At 42.2% G+C, this 20,051-nt stretch overlaps 2 protein-coding genes across 4 annotated transcripts in view; both read right to left on the bottom strand.

The window, feature by feature from the left end:
- The window catches only part of LOC123981564 (pro-neuregulin-3, membrane-bound isoform-like), a 580,451-nt gene that overhangs the window by 146,966 nt on the left and 413,434 nt on the right, over window positions 1–20,051 (bottom strand). The gene's annotated exons all lie outside the window — the stretch shown is intronic.
- Window positions 5,230–17,268, bottom strand: hmgcs1 (3-hydroxy-3-methylglutaryl-CoA synthase 1 (soluble)). The gene is made up of 10 exons (XM_046066466.1): window positions 17,127–17,268; window positions 15,210–15,658; window positions 14,433–14,558; window positions 13,809–13,973; window positions 12,873–13,041; window positions 11,396–11,566; window positions 10,845–10,951; window positions 10,590–10,715; window positions 9,645–9,799; window positions 5,230–7,960 (listed from the first exon to the last, which is right to left on the bottom strand). Exons 2-10 carry the CDS (start codon window positions 15,655–15,657, stop codon window positions 7,883–7,885), a joined length of 1,545 nt encoding a protein of 514 aa, XP_045922422.1. The 5' UTR covers window position 15,658; window positions 17,127–17,268; the 3' UTR covers window positions 5,230–7,882.

Here is a 20,051-nt window from a genome sequence, read left to right as displayed (position 1 = left end):
CTCCTTATTTTCATCTCTCCTGTGTGTTACTTTCTCGCCTCCTTATTTTCAACTCTCCTGTGTGTTACTTTCGACCCTCCTGTGTGTTACTTTCGACCCTCCTTACTTTCAACTCTCCTGTGTGTTACTTTCGACCCTCCTGTGTGTTACTTTCGACCCTCCTTACTTTCACCCTACTGTGTGTTACTTTCGACCCTCCTTTCGACCCTCCTGTGTGTTACTTTCAACCCTCCTGTGTGTTACTTTCAACCCTCCTTACTTTCAACCCTACTGTGTGTTACTTTCGACCCTCCTTACTTTCAACTCTCCTGTGTGTTACTTTCGACCCTCCTGTGTGTTACTTTCGACCCTCCTTACTTTCAACCCTCCTGTGTGTTACTTTCGACCCTCCTGTGTGTTACTTTCGACCCTCCTTACTTTCACCCTACTGTGTGTTACTTTCGACCCTCCTTTCGACCCTCCTGTGTGTTACTTTCAACCCTCCTGTGTGTTACTTTCAACCCTTCTGTGTGTTACTTTCGACCCTCCTTACTTTCAACCCTCCTGTGTGTTACTTTCAACCCTCCTGTGTGTTACTTTCAACCCTCCTGTGTGTTACTTTCGACCCTCCTTACTTTCATCCTACTGTGTTTTACTTTCGACCCTCCTTACTTTCAACCCTCCTGTGTATTACTTTCGACCCTCCTTACTTTCAACCCTCCTGTGTGTTACTTTCAACCCTCCTGTGTGTTACTTTTGACCCTCCTTACTTTCACCCTCCTGTGTGTTACTTTCGACCCTCCATACTTTCAATACTCCTGTGTGTTACTTTCGACCCTCCTTGCTTTCAACCCTCCTGTGTGTTACTTATGACCCTCCATACTTTCAACCTTTCTGTGTGTTACTTATGACCCTCCATACTTTCAATTCTCCTGTGTGTTACTTTCGACCCTCCTTACTTTCAACTCTCCTGTGTGTTACTTTCGACCCTCCTGTGTGTTACTTTCGACCCTCCTTACTTTCAACCCTCCTGTGTGTTACTTTCGACCCTCCTGTGTGTTACTTTCGACCCTCCTTACATTCAACCCTCCTGTGTGTTACTTTCGACCCTCCTTACTTTCAACCCTCCTGTGTGTTACTTTCGACCCTCCTTACTTTCATCCTACTGTGTTTTACTTTCGACCCTCCTTACTTTCAACCCTCCTGTGTATTACTTTCGACCCTCCTTACTTTCAACCCTCCTGTGTGTTACTTTCAACCCTCCTGTGTGTTACTTTTGACCCTCCTTACTTTCACCCTCCTGTGTGTTACTTTCGACCCTCCATACTTTCAATACTCCTGTGTGTTACTTTCGACCCTCCTTGCTTTCAACCCTCCTGTGTGTTACTTATGACCCTCCATACTTTCAACCTTTCTGTGTGTTACTTATGACCCTCCATACTTTCAATTCTCCTGTGTGTTACTTTCGATCCTCCTTACTTTCACCCAGCTGTGTGTTACTTTCGACCCTCCATACTTTCAATACTCCTGTGTGTTTCTTTCGACCCTCTTTACTTTCAACCCTACTGTGTGTTACTTTCGACCCTCCTTACTTTCAACCCTCCTATGTGTTACTTTCGACCCTCCATACTTTCAGTCCTCCTGTATGTTACTTTCAACCCTTCTGTGTGTTACTTTCGACCCAACTGACGGGGTTGAAAGTAGATCCAGTTGCCCCGAACTATAGATCCAGAATCAACAGCTCCGGAGCCAGAAACACCTGCAGAAAGCGACAGAATGAGAGAGGAGAGGGGCGAGAAAGCACAAAACTACAGAAGAGGGAAGAAGTTAGTAACATGCATGTATAAGATACAAATGCATATAGATGGAGGGGGAGAGGAGGAGAGAGGAGTTCAGTCTGTGGGAGATTCCAACAATGCCTCGTTTGCCAAACAGATCTGCTGAGGATGCTGTCAGTCGTGCTTTTGACCATGTAGAATCTCGACACCTACCCCCTTATGCTGTTCATAGATTTCAGCTCTGCTTTCAACACCATAAGCTCCTCAGTACACTGATGGACATGAAAATCAGCTCCTGCATATGCCACTGGATATGGAGCTTCATGTGGGAAAGGAGACAGTGGGTTAAGGCCCTTTAACCCTCAGCACTGGTGCACTCGCAGTATCACCCTGGCTATTTGCCTAATACACAACAGCTTCACATCCCAGCACAGACAGTTCTCAGTGACCATCCTTAAATACTCTGATGACATGACCGTAGCAGGGGGACAGTAGGATCATGCAGCAGCCAGTTAGTCAATCTGGACTCATGGGCAGCAGGTATAAAGAGCAGGCTGCCTCACTCTGATGCTGCCCTCCACATCACATCCTTTTCCTTTTTCCTTTAGTACATACGGCAGCTGCCCTTACAAAGTACATACCGCAGCATGCAGAATGCATACAGTTGGCACATATTACTTAGTTGTAATAGTGTGCCTTAATCTTTCACCCTCTTGCTCATACTCATGCAGCGCAGAGGATTGTGGGTCAGAATAGCCAAAACAGCATACAGGCTTGCATACTGCAAAATGTGACCAGATGCAGTAGGACATCCTGGTACTTTTGGGATGATGGATTTGCTATACTATATATTGAGGTATACTAAATCTTTTTCTGACATACTGCATAGTATTGGTATTGGAAAGCACCCTGAGGCTACGGTGCTCCCTCCATGCTGTGAAACTTTTGCTCTGGACACCTGTAGATCTGGTACGCCAAACCTGTGATTTTAATCATCACTTCTGTTTTATTTTAATTTTAGCATTTTATAGATTGGGGAATGTCGGAGTGCAAGCACCCTGATGAATTGTACTTTTTAATCATTATGCCAGAAACAGAAAACTTTAAGTTGAGAAGCTGAAAAGTACAGTGGCCCTGACAGCTCACCACACATGTAAATAAAGTTTTTTCCAGCCATCATTGAAAGTATCCTAACTTCGTCTATAACAGTCTGTTATGGCCGCTTAGACACTCATACTAATACTCATAGACACACCTCAACTGAATCACTGCACAACACATAATCAATAAGGCAGGTAATGTTAGAACTGTTTCGGCCTCGGCCCTCTAGGAAGCACTACATTCAGCTCTTCATAGGAATATTGTGATTATCATTTATTGTGTAATATGTTATGTCTGCATATTTGTTATGCTGAGGACACTGAAAACATTCCATTGGCCTCTCTGACCATGTCGGTATTTTCTCTGATAAACCAAATTTGTAAGGGGGCATGTTGGTGGTACGGAGGATTTGTTCCTGTGCACCATCACAAGATCTGTGGTTCTGTTCCTGATGGCTTTGCCTCTGGCCTGGACACGCATTTCAACAGACACAACTGTGGGAAGCCAGTGAGGGCTCTGCCCTGGTGTCCATGATCATCTTGCTGCGTCCCAAAAGGTTTTCCAGGTGTCCTGGAGCCTTTTGCTGGTCCATGGAGTCCTCCATTGGGGTTGGTTTACCTTTCCATGTTAAGATCTTCTTTGGCAAACAGAAAGAAACTTGGAGAAACACTTTTAAGAGTCTTAATTATATTTATAATATTTGAAATAAATGCATATTCTTTAATGTTATCAGGATTGTCAACAGTTGACTGTTATTAAGTCCCTGACCTCCTCTTGGTCCACAAGTCATTTGAATTTGCATCATTTTCCTTGTTTTAGTTGCTTAGTAGATTGTAAATGGCCTCATACTATCATCCATTCTTTCAAGTCACTGAGTGATATGGCTTATATTTATTTGCTCAAACAGCCAAAGAACTGGCTAGAATGTCATCAGCTGGTCACACAAGACATTCCTGAAATGACAAAAGCTTCCTCCTCTGTGTTCCTGAAACAGTTAAATTGGTGAATATATGGGGATTATAAATGAATTCACATTCTCAGTCATGGGGATCTTCTGAAGATGCAGAATGCTGCCATCATGTGGTACAGCTCAGGCATAGGGACTATGCGTAACTTGCTCTCACTACCCAGGGCTGGCCTGACCCGTTTTGAGTCTCCAATTGGCATTTGACTTCCCCAGAGTGTCTCTGACAGAGAGGCTATAGCAATAATAGATTAAAAAAGTGAAGGACTGAATCTATGAACAGATAAGCACTACTAGGAAAATAATGACTGTTGAAATGATATTGTTGTGAGGCCAGGTTCAGAGACTGATGAAGACTTAACATAGCGTGGTTTATTGAGCCTGGCTGAGGAGATCCAGTGCCAGCATACAACATGTGAACACATCAAATGCCAACACCAAATCTGAAGGAGAACATCTCGTGGTCCCTTTTATGTTTCTGTCTTCCCCCTAGTGCCTTTAGATTTCTCTATTAGGTCACCTACAAGCAAAAAAGGTTTGTGTTGTAAACAGTTATTTAGCAAAGAGAATGTTATTGGATTTATGAGTTTGATGCTATGAACCATACAAGCTGTTACCTGTGATGTAGCAGTTATGATGGCCCCACCCTGGTGTATGCAGCCAGTTATGGCTATTGATGTACAGCTTTTTAAAAAGCTCTGACTTGGTTTATGCCATTTCATCTGTAGTAGTCATGATGATCTGTGGATTCTTCTCTTTGCGGGGTCAGATTCACAATCTTTTATCTTACTTAGCCACTGGGGTCCAACTAAATGGCACCACAAGTTCCTAGCTAAGTTTCCTGTTAAGAGAGGAACAGTTCAACTGTCCATCCTAAGCCCTAAACACAGATCTGAAGTGGTCATCACCGGTGTGTCACAAGGCTTCTACATGTTTTATGTGGAATGGGGCCACAGTTATCTGAGTATAGGATTTCTGTGGCTAATAAAGTGAGGCAGTATTTTACATGTAGTTTAATAAATGATAAGGTGAAATCTCTTCTGCTAAATATTTCAACTCATGTACTTTTTGGTTAGTTACTTTCTTTTAAATTGTTAGTAAAATGTCTGTATCCTTAAGATACAATGGGAAGAAAAGGGTTCAGAGCTTTTTTAGTTTTGTTTTAGGTATGGAAATTCTGACATGTCACCATGGTGTTGGAAGAATGGTGTAAGCTGTGTGGTGTGGGGACATAATATTTTACTGCACCTTTACTCTGTGTATGTCCCACTGTTAATTTTCCAAACGCTGCGAGTACATAATCTCTTGTTTCAATACAATTCCGACAGATCATAGGAATGCATCTCAAAATGTGTTTTTCATGATTATGGTTGTTGCAGGAAAAAAACTAATCATACACATACCACACAGGTTGAGTGTTCATTTATTCTGAATCTACATGTTTACACAAAGTGTCTGGATAAATTTAATCTGAGACATCCATTCGTTCACATCTACACAGCATAAATCATCTTACAAATGTACATGGACATCAACATTGGTAAAGATCAAGTGACCTCTGAGACGGGCCTACAGACGCCACACAGATGTAATCTTAGTCATACCAAGACACTCAGTGACACTGTGTGTGTCTGTGACGCTGCATTGAGCACGGCCCGGCTCCAGATGAACCAACTCTGACTGTACAATAAAAAAAAAAAAAAAAAAAAAATATCTGTACATTATTAGAAGACGAGCTTTGTAGTTTACAGTCCATACATGCTTATTGTAAGGCTTCTCAAGAACGCAGTCACCCTGACATCAGCTGTCACGACTCCTCTGAACCCTGCATGCAAGTCTACGAGTCAGTCCAACCTCCGACATGTACACAGCAACACCATTCCTTTAAGGCTGACGTGTTCTGCCTGAGCCCCATCAGTTTCAACATTTGGTTTCTTGCTGATAGCTGCTATTGTCAAATCAAATCAAATCAAAAACAACACATTTAAACACACAGAGAACAGTTCTTGCATTAAATTCTCCTGACCTATAACGTCACAAAACAAAGCCCTTTAACATTAAGGCTTTAGAATGAGTTAAGGTTACACTCAGCCATCTGAAAAATACAGATGGGACAGACAACAACACCGGAGTTCACATTCTCAGCAGCTGTTTCATTGTGAGAAGTTGATAGGAATGTGTAATGAGGAGAGAGAGTCAAAATGTCTGGAAATGTGGTTTCCCAACACAAACAGCTCTTGCATAATGCTCCATAATTAGCTGTCTGATTCAGTGCATACCCTTAAAGGTGCAATCAATAATATGTTATTGACTCTTTATTGAGGCTGAGCCAACGCAGCTCGTGTATTTGCTGGAGATCCCTCAACTATCCATCACCTCCTCTGAGCTCGGTTTAATGTCAGTAAAGCCAGAGTAAAAACTGGAGCAAAGGTGCAGTATGTCTGTAGGACGGGTGAGGAACCTAACATGCCCTGCTCGGCACCCGTAAGCTTATGCAGGAAGGAAATACACAGCTGAAACTGGTTACATGGCACAGGTCATTTACACTGTTTCCAGTTTATTGTTAAACTCTAAAACTAATGCAGCCTAATGCAATAAATCCTATTTTCATCAAGGCTCTATGGTTCAGTTTGTCTTGAAACTCTAGTTGTTTTTCGAGATGGCGATTCAACATCAACATTCAACTATTTTGCATTACAAAAAGAGGTGTTTAATAGTTTGTCTGCGTTCATTGATATAAATGGGGTGACCAAATATTAGAAACACCTTTGATTTGAGTCAAGTCCCAATATAATTCTTTTTTTTTTTTTTTTTTTAAAGCTGACAGGGTTGTAGTGTCACTACTAAACAGCCATATTTTGCTGATTGCACCTTTTAAGTATGACACCGGTGTAATATTTTTCCTTTTAATTTTTAGTTTAGAAAAGTCTAAACCCACACTATTGTGTGTTTACTGCTGAGCAACATTACAATAAGAAGAGACTACTGCAGTCCATAATGCTGCAATGACAACACACATCTCTTTCTCTATTTATAATATTTCACTGTTTGGAGAAAAAAAAAAAAAGGGCTGCAACTGATAATGCTGGAACTGGATAAATCATCGAGCCTACACAAACATTACCACAAAAATAAGTCAAAATGTCCAGCTCCAAGGTGATGTGTGTGATGACTACACTCGATGAGTTTAGACATTTCATGGCAGTAAAAAGCAAAAAGGAAATACTACAATGATGGAGGACACTGTTGGTGTATCACATGTCTATGGAACAGAATGAATGTCTCCTATCAATTTCACACGTTGCCGACACGAGCTCAGCGACAGCAGTTTAAAGTAAGACTCCGCCCTCTGTGTGCAGGCTGAGAGAGGACTCTGAACCCTTCTGGGTGGAGTACCACTATTGAGTCTTGAGTCCTGTTCCTGATATTTGGTCACAGACTCACCTGTAGAAAAGTGACCACATTTTTTTTTATAGAAGACTGAGGTATTGAACACAAACAGTGGGGATATGAGCTCTGTCTCTGGGTTGCCGTGGCAGCAGCACTATTTTGATCCATTAACACAGCTGAGGCCCACTTCCCTTTCTTCTTTATCAGCAGGAGGTCCGAAGCCACATTAATTATGTCCATTTCCTCTTCCTGTCCCTGGCTGCCAGCTGCCAGGAGGAAGTCTGCTTGTGTAACTCGATATCTACAAACGTCTGCCTGTGCTCCTCCCAAATATACAACTGTCCATTTTGCGCAAAAGCAAAATGAAAATATGTAGAAGTGTAAACTTTGAAACAGAGGATCGCTAAAACAAACAGTTATTGAGATTAAATAGTCTGAGGTCAAATATGTGAGTTTAATGTCCGACGTATTACATGTGGACAACTGGGGGCATGATGGGAAGGGTACAGGCAGTTGATGAGTGTCTACAGCTTCTCCAACCTAATTAAGTTACCGTATAATGATTTCGGAGGGGACACTGTCGTCTCTTGGTAGCCTTCTGACCTCTAGTGTTGTCTAGTTATTACAAACGGTTGGACCTTGATACCTCTCAGAGGTAAGCTGAGTGCTCTCAGTTGCTGACGGCAGCCTCAGGGCCGGCGGCGGCTGCAGGGATGCGAGGCATCTTCTTGACTGGACTGGGGATGTGCTGGAGGGGAAAACAAACGGCAAATATCATGAATGAACTGTTGGTTTATAAAGCACTGACAGCTTATCTGCTTCTTTGTTATGAACCATCCAGACTTCTTAGGTCGTCTGCTTACTGTCCCCAGAGGCAGAACCAAGCGTGGAGAAGCAGCGTTCAGTTTTGATGCACCACAAACTCCCATAAACCTCCGCTCAAACTCCCAGTTCTTTCCCATCAGGGCTAGTGACATTTGTGTTCCCTTGCACTTCATTTTTCTTTGCACATGTTTTAATGTGTGCTGTGTTAGGTGGATTGTACATAACTTTGCTGTACTGACGCATTTCCACAGAGGTGGACAATAAAGCCAGTCTAATCTAAATCTTGTGTTTCTTCTCTTAATGTCTTTTAAATGCGTTATAAAAAGCTAAATGAATTACCTGGTTGTTGAATGGTGTTTTTATATATAAGCTTTTATATAAATAAACTTGCCTTGCCATGAATATGTGAGCAGCATGTCACAGCAGCATTTCGGCATCCAGTACTGACAATTCCACGGCTGGATATGCTTTGGCATGTTTCAATACTTAACATACTATGAGTTCCAAACAGTGGCCTCAATTGCCGGGAGAACCAGACCTTTATTTCAGAAACGGGCTTCCATTAGAGCTAGGCTTTTATTTCTGATTCCCCCTGATGTATATTTGTTTATTTTAGCATTTTAGTTAGAAGCCATCCTGTTTTCTGATCTGCTCCTGTCGATGCAAAAAAAAAAGCACGTCCCCCATGTTTATCCTCAATCATATGACCCTGATAAAATCAGCATGTGTACATTTACACAGCACTAATCCCAGCAGTGCAATAACATTCATGTCACAGTCTCCAATCAACTCTTCTCTCACAGAAAGACATTCTGTGAGAGAATGTTCATCATTTACTAATTATTTCCAGTTGCTTCTACTTTGCTGCCTCCCCCCCAAATCATTAATGAAACCCATCACTTCCTTCCACCAGATGTTTCACATTAAAAGCCATATGGCAGCTCAAGAGGTATAATTCATCCACTTTCTGGCAGGCTTATAGTTTGAAACGTGCAGGGTGGGTTTCACTTCTTCTTCTCTCTTCTTTAGTGTTTCCAGAGGGAGCTGTGTAAATGGCCTCAAGTGATGTCACACGAGTCAGCATCGGTTGGGGCTGAAGACTACAAGTCTGAAAGAAGTGAGCTCACCTGACCCACGCTGCTCATCTCTGCAGTAGGCTCCATTCACCACTACTAACATAACACACCCCAATATCTGGCCACAAGGTCGAGTAGCACTATGGGTAATGCAGGCAGCAGATTTAAATTCGTGCAGTGACAAATCGATGGAGTACCCTTTTAACGGCAGAGTAAAAGCAACGTGCATACATGCATGATGTTGTCTTCAAGGATGATTCTGGTTTATCACAACTTAGGTCAAATTTTACAGTTTTGTCCATCACTACTATCAGTCATTATAACCCGTCATAATGTGTTTCTTGACATTGCCACATTTGTAATAAGTCAGAATGATCCTCATCTCCAATGTACACCAATTAATAATCACTTTGTACCCCCCATCGGGTCATACACTACATTTACATATAGAGGCTGTGTATGTATCCTTCGATCTACATTAGATATGATGTTCAAAGCAGAAAACAGTCCTAACATCTGTTCATCCTGTACCTCGGTGGCAGTGCTGCAGCGGAGTTCTGGCTCTGCTGGCAGGTCTCCGTCCAGAGATCTTCGGGCGTATTCCCGGCGGTGTTTGTCATCCACTCGCGTCAGGTACCAAGTCCCTGGGAACAGATCCTCCACCGAGCCTTGAGGGATGTAATTGGCTGTACGGACAGAGTGGAATAAAAAAAGATAACAGTGAGACATGCAGGATACTAAATATCAAATCAAGTCCCGGTTGAGAGATTCAATCAGTGAGTGCTGCTGACACCATGTCAAGGCTCCTGTAGCCAGAGTTTGGGCAGGTAAAGTGTTCTTTACTGGGAAAAGACTCTCTCAACGTGTGACGTCAGCACGCCGTCTTGCGTCTCTTCTGGCTGTCAGAAGAAAAGCCAAACGGCTTACAGACACCTCAGAAATCATACTGAACAAACTTGGTTGGTTACAGTCGCGGGCTAATGTGATAGCTCAGTGTTTAGTTCTCGCTAGCTTTTCAAAAATCAAAGCGAGAAAACTACTAAAAACTTTAAAAAATGTATATTTGTCTAATTCGGCTTGTTTGTTGCCATTTTGACCAGTTTTCGAAAGCTATGGCGGCCGCAGCCGCGCTGCTTTATGGGTAATAGTCAGCATCAAGTCACCATCGATGCTGCCTTCAAAACTGGCCGTTACTGGGGCAGCTTGAAGGCATCTCAGGAGACAGGAAGAGATCGTTCCAGCCGTTTGGAACAGCACTGGATGCCTCGCTGTCCTGTTAGACACCTTCTGAGACAGCAGTTTAGCCCGTTTCCAACACAGCCATAGTTGTGACTACCTCCCAAAAGACAGGAAGTTTCTAAGAACTTTACTTCCTGACAGACTTGTGTAGAAGGCTTGTGGATGGTCACTGCAAATAACCAATCAGAATGGCTCCTTCAGAATCAGACATGAGCAACAGCGACAGCAGGGTCATACCTAGGTGATGCGTCTCCTCTCTCAGCTTCATGTTCTCAGAAAAGACAGAAGGCAAAACCTTCTTCCTGGAGTCCAGCCTGACCTTCAGGTCACTCAGGCTGGACACAAGTTTGTCCAGAGCAGATCCTGAAACGAACAAACCGTCAACAGGTCACATGGAAGAACACGCTACCATTCGTTTCTATGACTTTATAATGACTGTACATTCTCATTTCATCCACATCAGACAGCTGAACTGAGCCGTGGCCGACTTACCGGGTGTGTGGTCCTGTGTGACTCTGAGAGAATACAGAGTAGCAGCAAATCCTGATCCGTAGGAGAAAACTCCGACCCTCTGCCCTGCTATCTCTGAAGGTGTGTGCCTGCAACAGAGGAAACAAGGATTGTCCTCACATACTGCAACACTGTGACTCAGTTGTAATCAGTAGTATTCTTTGTTTGAGCGTCTCGTCTTCAGCAGACACATTTTATATTGTTTTGTTTCTGCTTTTCTCTGCTTCAAGTCTTTAACACAGACACTATGTTGCATTACTATGTTCCAGAGACATTTTGTTTTTCAGGTAGGTTGGTATACACAATGTTCTAGGGGGATGGACTACGACATCCTGTTTCTTGAACACATTTGTAGCAAGTGATTAAATACAAAGGATGATAGGGCTGAACAAAAAATATATTGCAGTCATTTTTACAGATTTTGTAATTGAGTCATGGTTTAGATATCATAACCATAGATATTCCAAGTTCGATAATATTTTGAATATTTGTTAAGGCCTAGTGGATGAATGAATGAACACACTGAGACATACTGTGCAATGAGTGAGGCCAGGCAGCCGTAGACAGAGGGGGTGTACATGTTTCCGTTCTGGTTAGAGATCAGTAAGGAGCACTTGGTCTTCTTCTCAAACAGATCGGCACTGGCCTTCATGAAGGCCTTCTCCACATCCCGGTCAAAGTAAGTCTCTTCTGGCTGTATGTCTCTGCAATCCACAGACACAGACACAGACACAGACACGAGATTAGCAACAGAATCACCACACAGTGTTTCTTTGTGTTGCCACAAAATAACTGAGTTGTGCTTCCACAGATTTTCCTAGGGACCTTTTGTTTGCTACACAGATACATTGTTAACTGTAGTGTCTTCAAAGCTTAGTATTTTACATGTTTTACCAGAGGGACATTTCATGGTTTCATGAAGTAGCTCCACATGTTTATCTTCGGGCTATAAAGCAAGCTTAGCTGGACTCCAGTTTAATGACTGTTGTAACGTCAGCTTTCAGCCAAAACTAATCAGGAGCAGGTTTTAAGTGGCTGAGGCAGACTGATTCACCATCATGGAACAACTGTCTGATACTGACAGACCACATCAATGCAGAAGTGAAGCTTGTGACTGTAAGCTTGTTTTTTTTTTGTTTTTTTACTGTACATACAGAGAGGAACTTCAGAATCTATATCTTAAGGCCCCATCCACACTACTGTCACCTTTTGCTACGTTTGCACCCCTCGTCCAGACTAAAACAGCAAAAAAGGAGACGTTTGAAAATGCCGCAGACTTTGTTTTCGTTTTCAAACTCCGGAGAGTTTTAGTGAAGAAAAGAAGAAGAAGAAGACTTTAAAAACAATGACACAGATGCTCATGTTTGGCTCTCTGATTGGGTCTCATAAGTCATGCAAAGCAGAAACAGGATGCTACTGACAGAGTTTTTGATTTGGTATTTTTATTCAAATATTTTGTACCGTACAAATAACACTCACAGCCTACACTTGTACTGTGTATGTTGCAGTTTACTTTGCAACGACTCCCAGTCTGTTTTCCACCGCCACAGCCGCTTTAAACTCCCGTGTTACATTCAGTAACAGTCCCAGCTCGTTATTGGTCCCTGCAAAAAATATCTGGTGTGGTTCTTTGTCTGCATTTATTTATTCTTTTTTAGCCAAATCTTCTGTAACTAGGGAAGAGAAAGACCATCTACTTCAAGTTTACGTCAGCACATGCATGCCCAGTGTACGAGAATGTGACGAGTACATGAAGTAGATGTGCATGTTTCAGTCGTTTTAACGTGGACGGAGATCAACTCTGATAGGCAGCTAAAACGCTGCTGTGGACGGAGATTGGATTCGTTTTAAAACTCTGTTTTAAAACAAAAACGGAGTAGGGTGGATGAGTGCTTCTTTAAATGCAGAGGTCCTTTATTAGTCCTTAAAAGCAGGACACTAATCAAGAGGCTTTTTATATTCAAGGACCAAAACCCTGTCTTCTGTGCAGCTATTTTGTGCTGACTGTACCTGAAGGCGTCAAGGCCTGTGAAGGGTCCTGTCTCAGTGTTTGGGCTGGGGTGGCTCAGAAAGTCATTCAGCATCAGTCTGGCCAACGACTTCTGCACCAGCTTGCAGTATGGGGAATGGAACACAAGATAGCCAAAGTCGTCCAGGCTGAAGCGCTTCTCTGAACCCTCTGTCAAGAAGAAGGAGGAGGATTAGACCACACAAGCTTGGAAAACATGTGTTCCTGTTTTAAATGATTTGTTGGTCTCAAGGATTCCTAACACACCGGGCTCCATTTCATGGGCACCGTTGCAAAGAGCAGTGAGAACAGTTCCCTCCCAAATCCCAACGCTTTGCCGTGCTCTGCTTTATCTGCATACAGCTCTCATCGTGTTGCACCTCTCCTCTTACCTCTGAAGCATGCACACCGTGCTAGGTACAAAAATACCTATTTCAAGGTCAGGAATACACCAGTAAGCCAAAGAGCTGATGTGTAGTTGCGCTGGGTCCACAGCCCCTTAAATTAAGCGCAGAGGAAACGTTGTGCTGCTTATGAGTGGTTTAGTCTGGGTCTTTAATAGCCTCGTGGTCTCAGATATTGCACACGTTGGCACATCAGGTTAAAGGCTCATCTCATTTAACTTTATGGTCACTGAACTTAAATAAACTTCTTAGCACAGCAAGAAGGTAATGTCCTAAACCCTCTTAACTTATTAGGCAATTATCAGACCAGGACAGAAAGGAACTCTGACCAACACATACAACAGGCAAAGATGCATCAGACTGTTACTGTCAACTTACAACTGCTCTTATATTATATGGCAGTATTAAGTGTCTGATACCTCTGTGCCTGATGAAGAGCTGATTTAAGCTTTCAGTTTACTTATTCTAACTGTCAGTATATAAAATGTTGGGAGGATCCATCTTTATTGATCCCAGACAACCATTTTAACTCACCTCTCTGCCACTGTGCGTGGATCTTGTTGCGGTACACAGAGTAGCAGCGGTCCAAGGCACTCAGGTAGCACTCGATCGACAACTTGCCATCCACTACAGGGTACTCTGACACCATGTCTGGCTTGTAGAAATCATATGCATGCTGCATATGGGTTCCTCGCAGACCTGCACCACAGCCACAGCAGTTGTCAGAAACACACTCATACTGTGCTGAACACACACTCAATTCAGTTCCTTCTATGTATGCATGACTGACTGCACTGTCTACACAAAGATGGCTACATTTCTGAAGATATCTTTTCCCAGATTACATTTTGTGTAACGCTCACCTAAAAGTACTGCTGAGCTAGTTTTTGGTATTTAGATATACAGTTCAATCAACACCTAATTAACACATACAATAGCTCATCTAACTAGTTTACATTGTAAAAATCAAATAGACAGGTTCCTTCCAATTTCTAAAGGTATGCATCTCAGTGGTGCAGCTAGGAAGATTTAATTTAAAACTTCATTGACGTAATCACTAAACATTCGGAACAGTGAGGTCTTATCAAAAAGTCAGTCAATGAAGTGGGCTGCCTGACAAACTGAGCACATAAAAAAGATTTGTTTAACTTTACTGACCTCGTTCAAAGGCCAGAGGAGCATTAGGCCCGACCAGCATGGCCACGGCACCAGCACCCCCTGTAGGTCGGGCGCTTCCAGTGGCGTAGACAGCAATGTCCCCTGCTACCACCAAAGCATAACGCCCTGCAGAAAGAAAACATGAGGAGAAGCTAATTCAAAAAAAAAACCAACAATACGAACACAAATCTCTCTACTCAAATGGAAGTATCAGCAAAGGGAATGTGTAGTGAACACTGTTCAGATCACAGTGAATGTGCCCTATGACTAGAGCCCCACTGATAAACTGGTGTGCCGATATTATCAGCCGATATGACCTAATTGCAGATAATTCGATATTAGTGTTTATAACTCCCGATAAATGACAATTAAAACAAAAAAAGAAATGGAGAGACGGAAGACCGATCCTTTAATCATGTTATGAGTGTTGTCGCTTCATAGTCTGTCTGTCTGCAACTCCCCTGTTGGCGCACACACGTTTGGAGCCCCAAAAAGAAGCTGTACTTTGTTCAGAGTTATATTTATAACAATAAAAAATGTTTATTTTTAAACTGTATTTTGTTATGTTATCTTGGTGAAGTCTCTCAGACACACATATCAAATGTTAGGAATAATCACTTTTTATCTTAAATCTCATATCAGTCGGGCTCTACCTTTGACTCTTGGAAACTCAGACAGGCATTTGTCATCATTTTCTGACATTTTATAGACAAAGCAATTAACCAATGGAAAAATAAAAGACATCAACATACAGTTAAAACAAGTTTGTTCACTCACCATCCCACGAGCTGGACTCCACCCAGTTGACAGCATTGAAGAGCGCAGCTGTACCACCGTAGCAGGCGTTTGTGGTGTCAATGCCTTCTACATCTGTATTGCCTGAGTCCTCAAACAGCTGCATGATGACTGTCTTGACAGACTTGGACTTGTCTATGATGGTCTCAGTGCCGACCTCCAGTCGACCCACGCTGTCATAGGACAGGCCATTCCTCTCCATCAGCCTCTGGACCACAGTCAGGCACAAAGAGTTGATGTCCTCACGGTCCGAGCAGAAACCCATGCGAGCTTGGCCCAGGCCGATAGTGTATTTACCAGCTGGCACGCCATCAAACTGCTCCAGCTCTGCCTGGTCCACATACTGGGATGGGAAGTACAGCTCCATGGCAATTATACCCACATCTTTGGGCCATGGTCCCAAGCAACTGATTGAAGCTGATCCAGGCATCCTGAAAGGGTTCAGAAGGGGTTTCATGTTCAGCATTATTTTAAGTTCATACGTTGTGTATTGAGTACTACAACTGGTTTACAGTAATTAACTGTGTGCCTACATTGCCTCCTGACTGCTAATGTTGGAATGGGTGAATAAAAAGGGTGGTTGATACATTCACTCATAAACATAACACTACTCATAGCTACACATGCACAGGCTCCAGCTCCCAAAACTGTTATAACATTGTTAAGTAGGTCAAAGTGCTACATACTGACTTGAAGAATACTAGCCTAATATGTTCCATCCATCCAGAAGGTTAATGTTATACACCACCACAGAGCACCAGCTATTTCAGAATAACATCAAAAAGGCAAGCAACTTCTAGCAATTTAGCTTTCTCTTCCACTGGACAGGTTTCAGAAGGCTGCAGTTTGATGATTAAAAATAGTTAAACGAATAACCCTGGTGTTTCAAAGTAGAATCAGGAGTTAGGTAACGTTAACATTAGCCATGAGACATCAAGTTCGTGTCATTATTTTACCGTTAGCTTAGAGATGTCCCAGCTAACATTAAGGGTTTGGGTCTGGCAAGGTTACTGAGAACATTGTCTAGCTAGCATGTTAGCTGAGATATTTGCACTAGTGGTATGACACTTTGACGTTTTTACGCACTAACCAAAATAACTACACATGCCACTGGCTTAGAAAAAGACAGCATACCACATACATATAACCATATAAAAAGGCATAAGCAGGACATTTTCAGAACTAACGTTAGCTAGGTTGATGTAGCATGTGTTTGGTCTAACGTTTTAGCTAGGTTTGACAACTAGCTGTTAGCTGATATTGCTTACTACACGTACCTAAACAGCTTCGTAAAGCGTGTGTTTGGGAGACAGATATCGATTGAGGGGAGCAAAACTGGGGGAAAGGGCAACGGGATTTCCAAGAACTTAAGTCGTTCATGATCGGCAAGTTAACCCGTTAAACTGTCCCACTGTCAATATGTAAGAAAAGACTGGTTTGTTGCTTAAAGCAGTGATGTTATTTGACCAGGGTTTAAAGAAAACATATAGCTTAGCTGGATAAAATCCCTAGTCAGGAAACCGAATTTGACTGGAGCCAAAACATGATTCAGCCAGTTGGATTGCTAGCGTTAACTCACCCGGACAAAATAGCGGACGGACCCGCTTCCTATCAAACTCATGGGGCTAGTATTTACAGGTTACAGCAGCTTGATTTAACGTAAGCCGACTTGTGTCTAATGACATTGGTATCCAAAATATATTAGAAATGTGCTAGCAAGAATAACATAAATGAGCAACATTTCTTATAAAAGCCTAACATCCCACACAGACACACGAGATCCCAGGCTTCTGATGAGTTATCCTCTATGATTAAAAAACCATTAAAAACGAATACACAGTGATATTCTTGTGTGCTTTTTTATGAATTAAACATACGAAGCGGTATTATGCTTCTCACCTGTGCGTGAAGTTAACTCCAGTGATGGTAACAGTTATTACTACGTTGTTATTCGCGTCCAGCCCACCAGTCTCCTTCGCTCAGGCAGGAGTGTGTTTATATATCTTGACGGTGACAGAGCGGCGTAGAGCCTGCTCTTCGGCACCTGGCTTCCCGTCCAATCACAGCTCACAGACGACATCGGCGCTACCAAGTCCCGGAGGTTTCTGGCCAATCGGAGATTAGGACTCACAACCACGCGCCATAGCCGTGCAGGCGGTCCAATGGTGTGAGTTGTACGATGTCTGGTGAGAGAGAAGGAGCCAATCAGAATGGGAAAGTAATTCCTGGCGCGGTAGATATTCTATACAGCGTATGTGAAGACCCAACAGTGGGCTGCGCGTGAAGTACACTCCATGGCAACAGGTGTCAGTGCAAACAGTCTCTGTGTTCTCTGTGCTGCCTTTTTACAACTTTAATATTGCCGGCAATGATCGAGGTACTAATACTGCAAGAACTCTCTTCCAAAGAGATGTAATTCATTCACTATTACAGTACCAGTCAAAAGTTTGAATGCAAGCCATTGTGGATTATTGTAAATTATGTCAATGCTGTTTTAACATATTCCTACATTCTACCCAACTAAAACTATTTAGAAACATTTAAGGCAGACATACATAAGTCATACACCTTTTGAAGTAGCCCCCAAGTTCAGTTCAGCCCATCTGTGAGAAGTCTTTGTCTTCATCTGGTGAGAGGGCTTTCAAAATGTTACTAATTTTTGCCACAGAGTACCAAGTGACTAAACAAATGTAGGCTACTTAAGTATTATATATAAAATATAATGAAGGTGCCAAAAGTAAAAAAAAAACAAAAAAGTACCCTCTTCAAAGCAGAATGAATTACCTCTTTGAGTGTGATATAGTATTACACAGGATTCTGACATACAGATGTATAAACAACATTTTAATGTTGTAGCTGGGTACTTTGATGTCTAAAATTGCCTCATATAATATAAACTGATAATAAATTAAAATGTGTAAAATGTAAATCTGCAGAGACCCTAGTGACTAAAGCTGTCCGATACATGTAGTGGAGTAAAAGATTAAATAATTCCTGCTGAACAGAAGTATTAAGTAGCATACCACAGTAATATTAAAGTAAGTTTAAGTACCTTAAAATTATATGTAAGTACAGAACTTGAGTAAATTATTTTGTCTTATGGGAAAATGAGACAAATTGTGAATGCTGCACTTGGTGCCTCACAACATATTTAAATGTGTGTGACCTTCCTGCACTCACACACAGGGCTTGTCACACACTTTTTTGCTCACTAGTCAATGTGGCTAGTGGTTTTCCAAAGTTACTAGTCACACAGTATTTTCACTAACCACGTTTATGTTGTTGGGAAATTACATTTATTGATTGAAGTTGACTATGGCCTGCTAAAATTTACCAATATTATCATTTAGCTCTGATAAGGTTGTGTGTAATGCTCCTTTTTTAAAAAAACAAAACAAAAAAAAAACATGTAGTCTATTAAGATAAAAACATAAAAAGTGTAGCTTCTTATTGTATATAATAAAAGTGTTGCATGGATGTAAAAGATTAATAGAAAAGATTACATAAACATAAAATAAAACTCATCAAAAACAATATTTATTTATAACAGCAGCAAATAGGCCTACTGTAATACAGAGTAGGAAAACGATCTGCATTAGAAACAAAGAGCAAAGAACAACAAATAATGTTTGTCTAAGAAAAATGTGTGCACTTTAGGATTGTTTTGCATCTGCATTTCCTCAGAGTTCTGACTGGATTTATGTTTATCACCATGAAGCTCTGGTAGCTCTGAGTAACTGAAGATACGTCCACCTGAGTAAACAGGTCTTTATTTTCCCGGATTATTTCCACAACGCACCTTCTGCTTTCCTACATGGCATGAAAAATTTTATACAAAACATAGAATCAACTCTGGAAAGGTAGTTTTGATATGACGATATGCTGTGATATGAGGGAAGCCCTGCTGTCTTTGAATTGTTCTTTTTTTAGCACCACCATGTCATTTTACCGCATTTAACCGCACTTCCCTTTTGGCTTTTCTCCGTCTCAGCTCTGCCTTCTCTCTTTCTCTCGTTCTCCTGTGCATGTTTTCTTCATACTGATCGGCCACGCACACTCACGCACTGTCTAAACGTCGTGTTGATGCGTGTGTGCATGCGACTTGCGGCGTGTGATTTCCAGAGATCGTACTATCAGGTGATGGACTGTGGCTGCCCTGTGACAGACGTAACTTTAATTCTCGTTTGGCAAAAGTCTGGATGGCGCGCGCACCCTCGCGAGTGAGACGCGCCCGTTGCGTGGATTCTCCTGCTATTAAAAAAAGCTTTCTTTGTCATTACTGCCGCTGGTTCTGTTGATAATTAACGGCAAACAGCACTCAGGCCACCGGGAGACGGCCCCGACTGCCAGTGCGCAAATTTAATCTTAACTCTCTTGTTTACAGTGTTGTCGGTCAGTAGCGGCTTCACTAATGGACCTATGAGCAAACACTATGTGCATGTATTATGTGCAGGTATAGCCTACTATGTCGTAGTGTGACATTGCAATTCCTTTGTTCTTTTAGACGCATAGTACCGCTGTAGTCTGTTCCTGTCCTGTTCGGTGGCCAATCCAAACCAGACAGTGATGTATGAACAGAGAACAGACTGGATGATTGCAGTGTAGAACTGGATCAGCAGCTCCCGATGCAGGTTGAACTTCCGGAGCTGGTGCAGGAAGTACATCCTCTGCTGGGCCTTTTTAAGGATTGTGTCGATGTCGGACAGCCACTATGTGGATCCCAGAGACCTCCAGAGCAGACACAATGCTGATGTGTACAATTTGCTAGTTCTGCCTCCTGTTTTTCTGTTTTCTTCTTCTTTCCTCTACAAAATGAAAGAATTT

Source organism: Micropterus dolomieu, linkage group LG13 (genome assembly GCF_021292245.1).
Source record: "Micropterus dolomieu isolate WLL.071019.BEF.003 ecotype Adirondacks linkage group LG13, ASM2129224v1, whole genome shotgun sequence".
In the NCBI taxonomy this organism is placed as follows: domain Eukaryota; kingdom Metazoa; phylum Chordata; class Actinopteri; order Centrarchiformes; family Centrarchidae; genus Micropterus; species Micropterus dolomieu.
The sequence above is the reverse complement of the archived record's forward strand: the minus strand, read 5'-3'. Positions and strand labels throughout refer to the sequence as shown.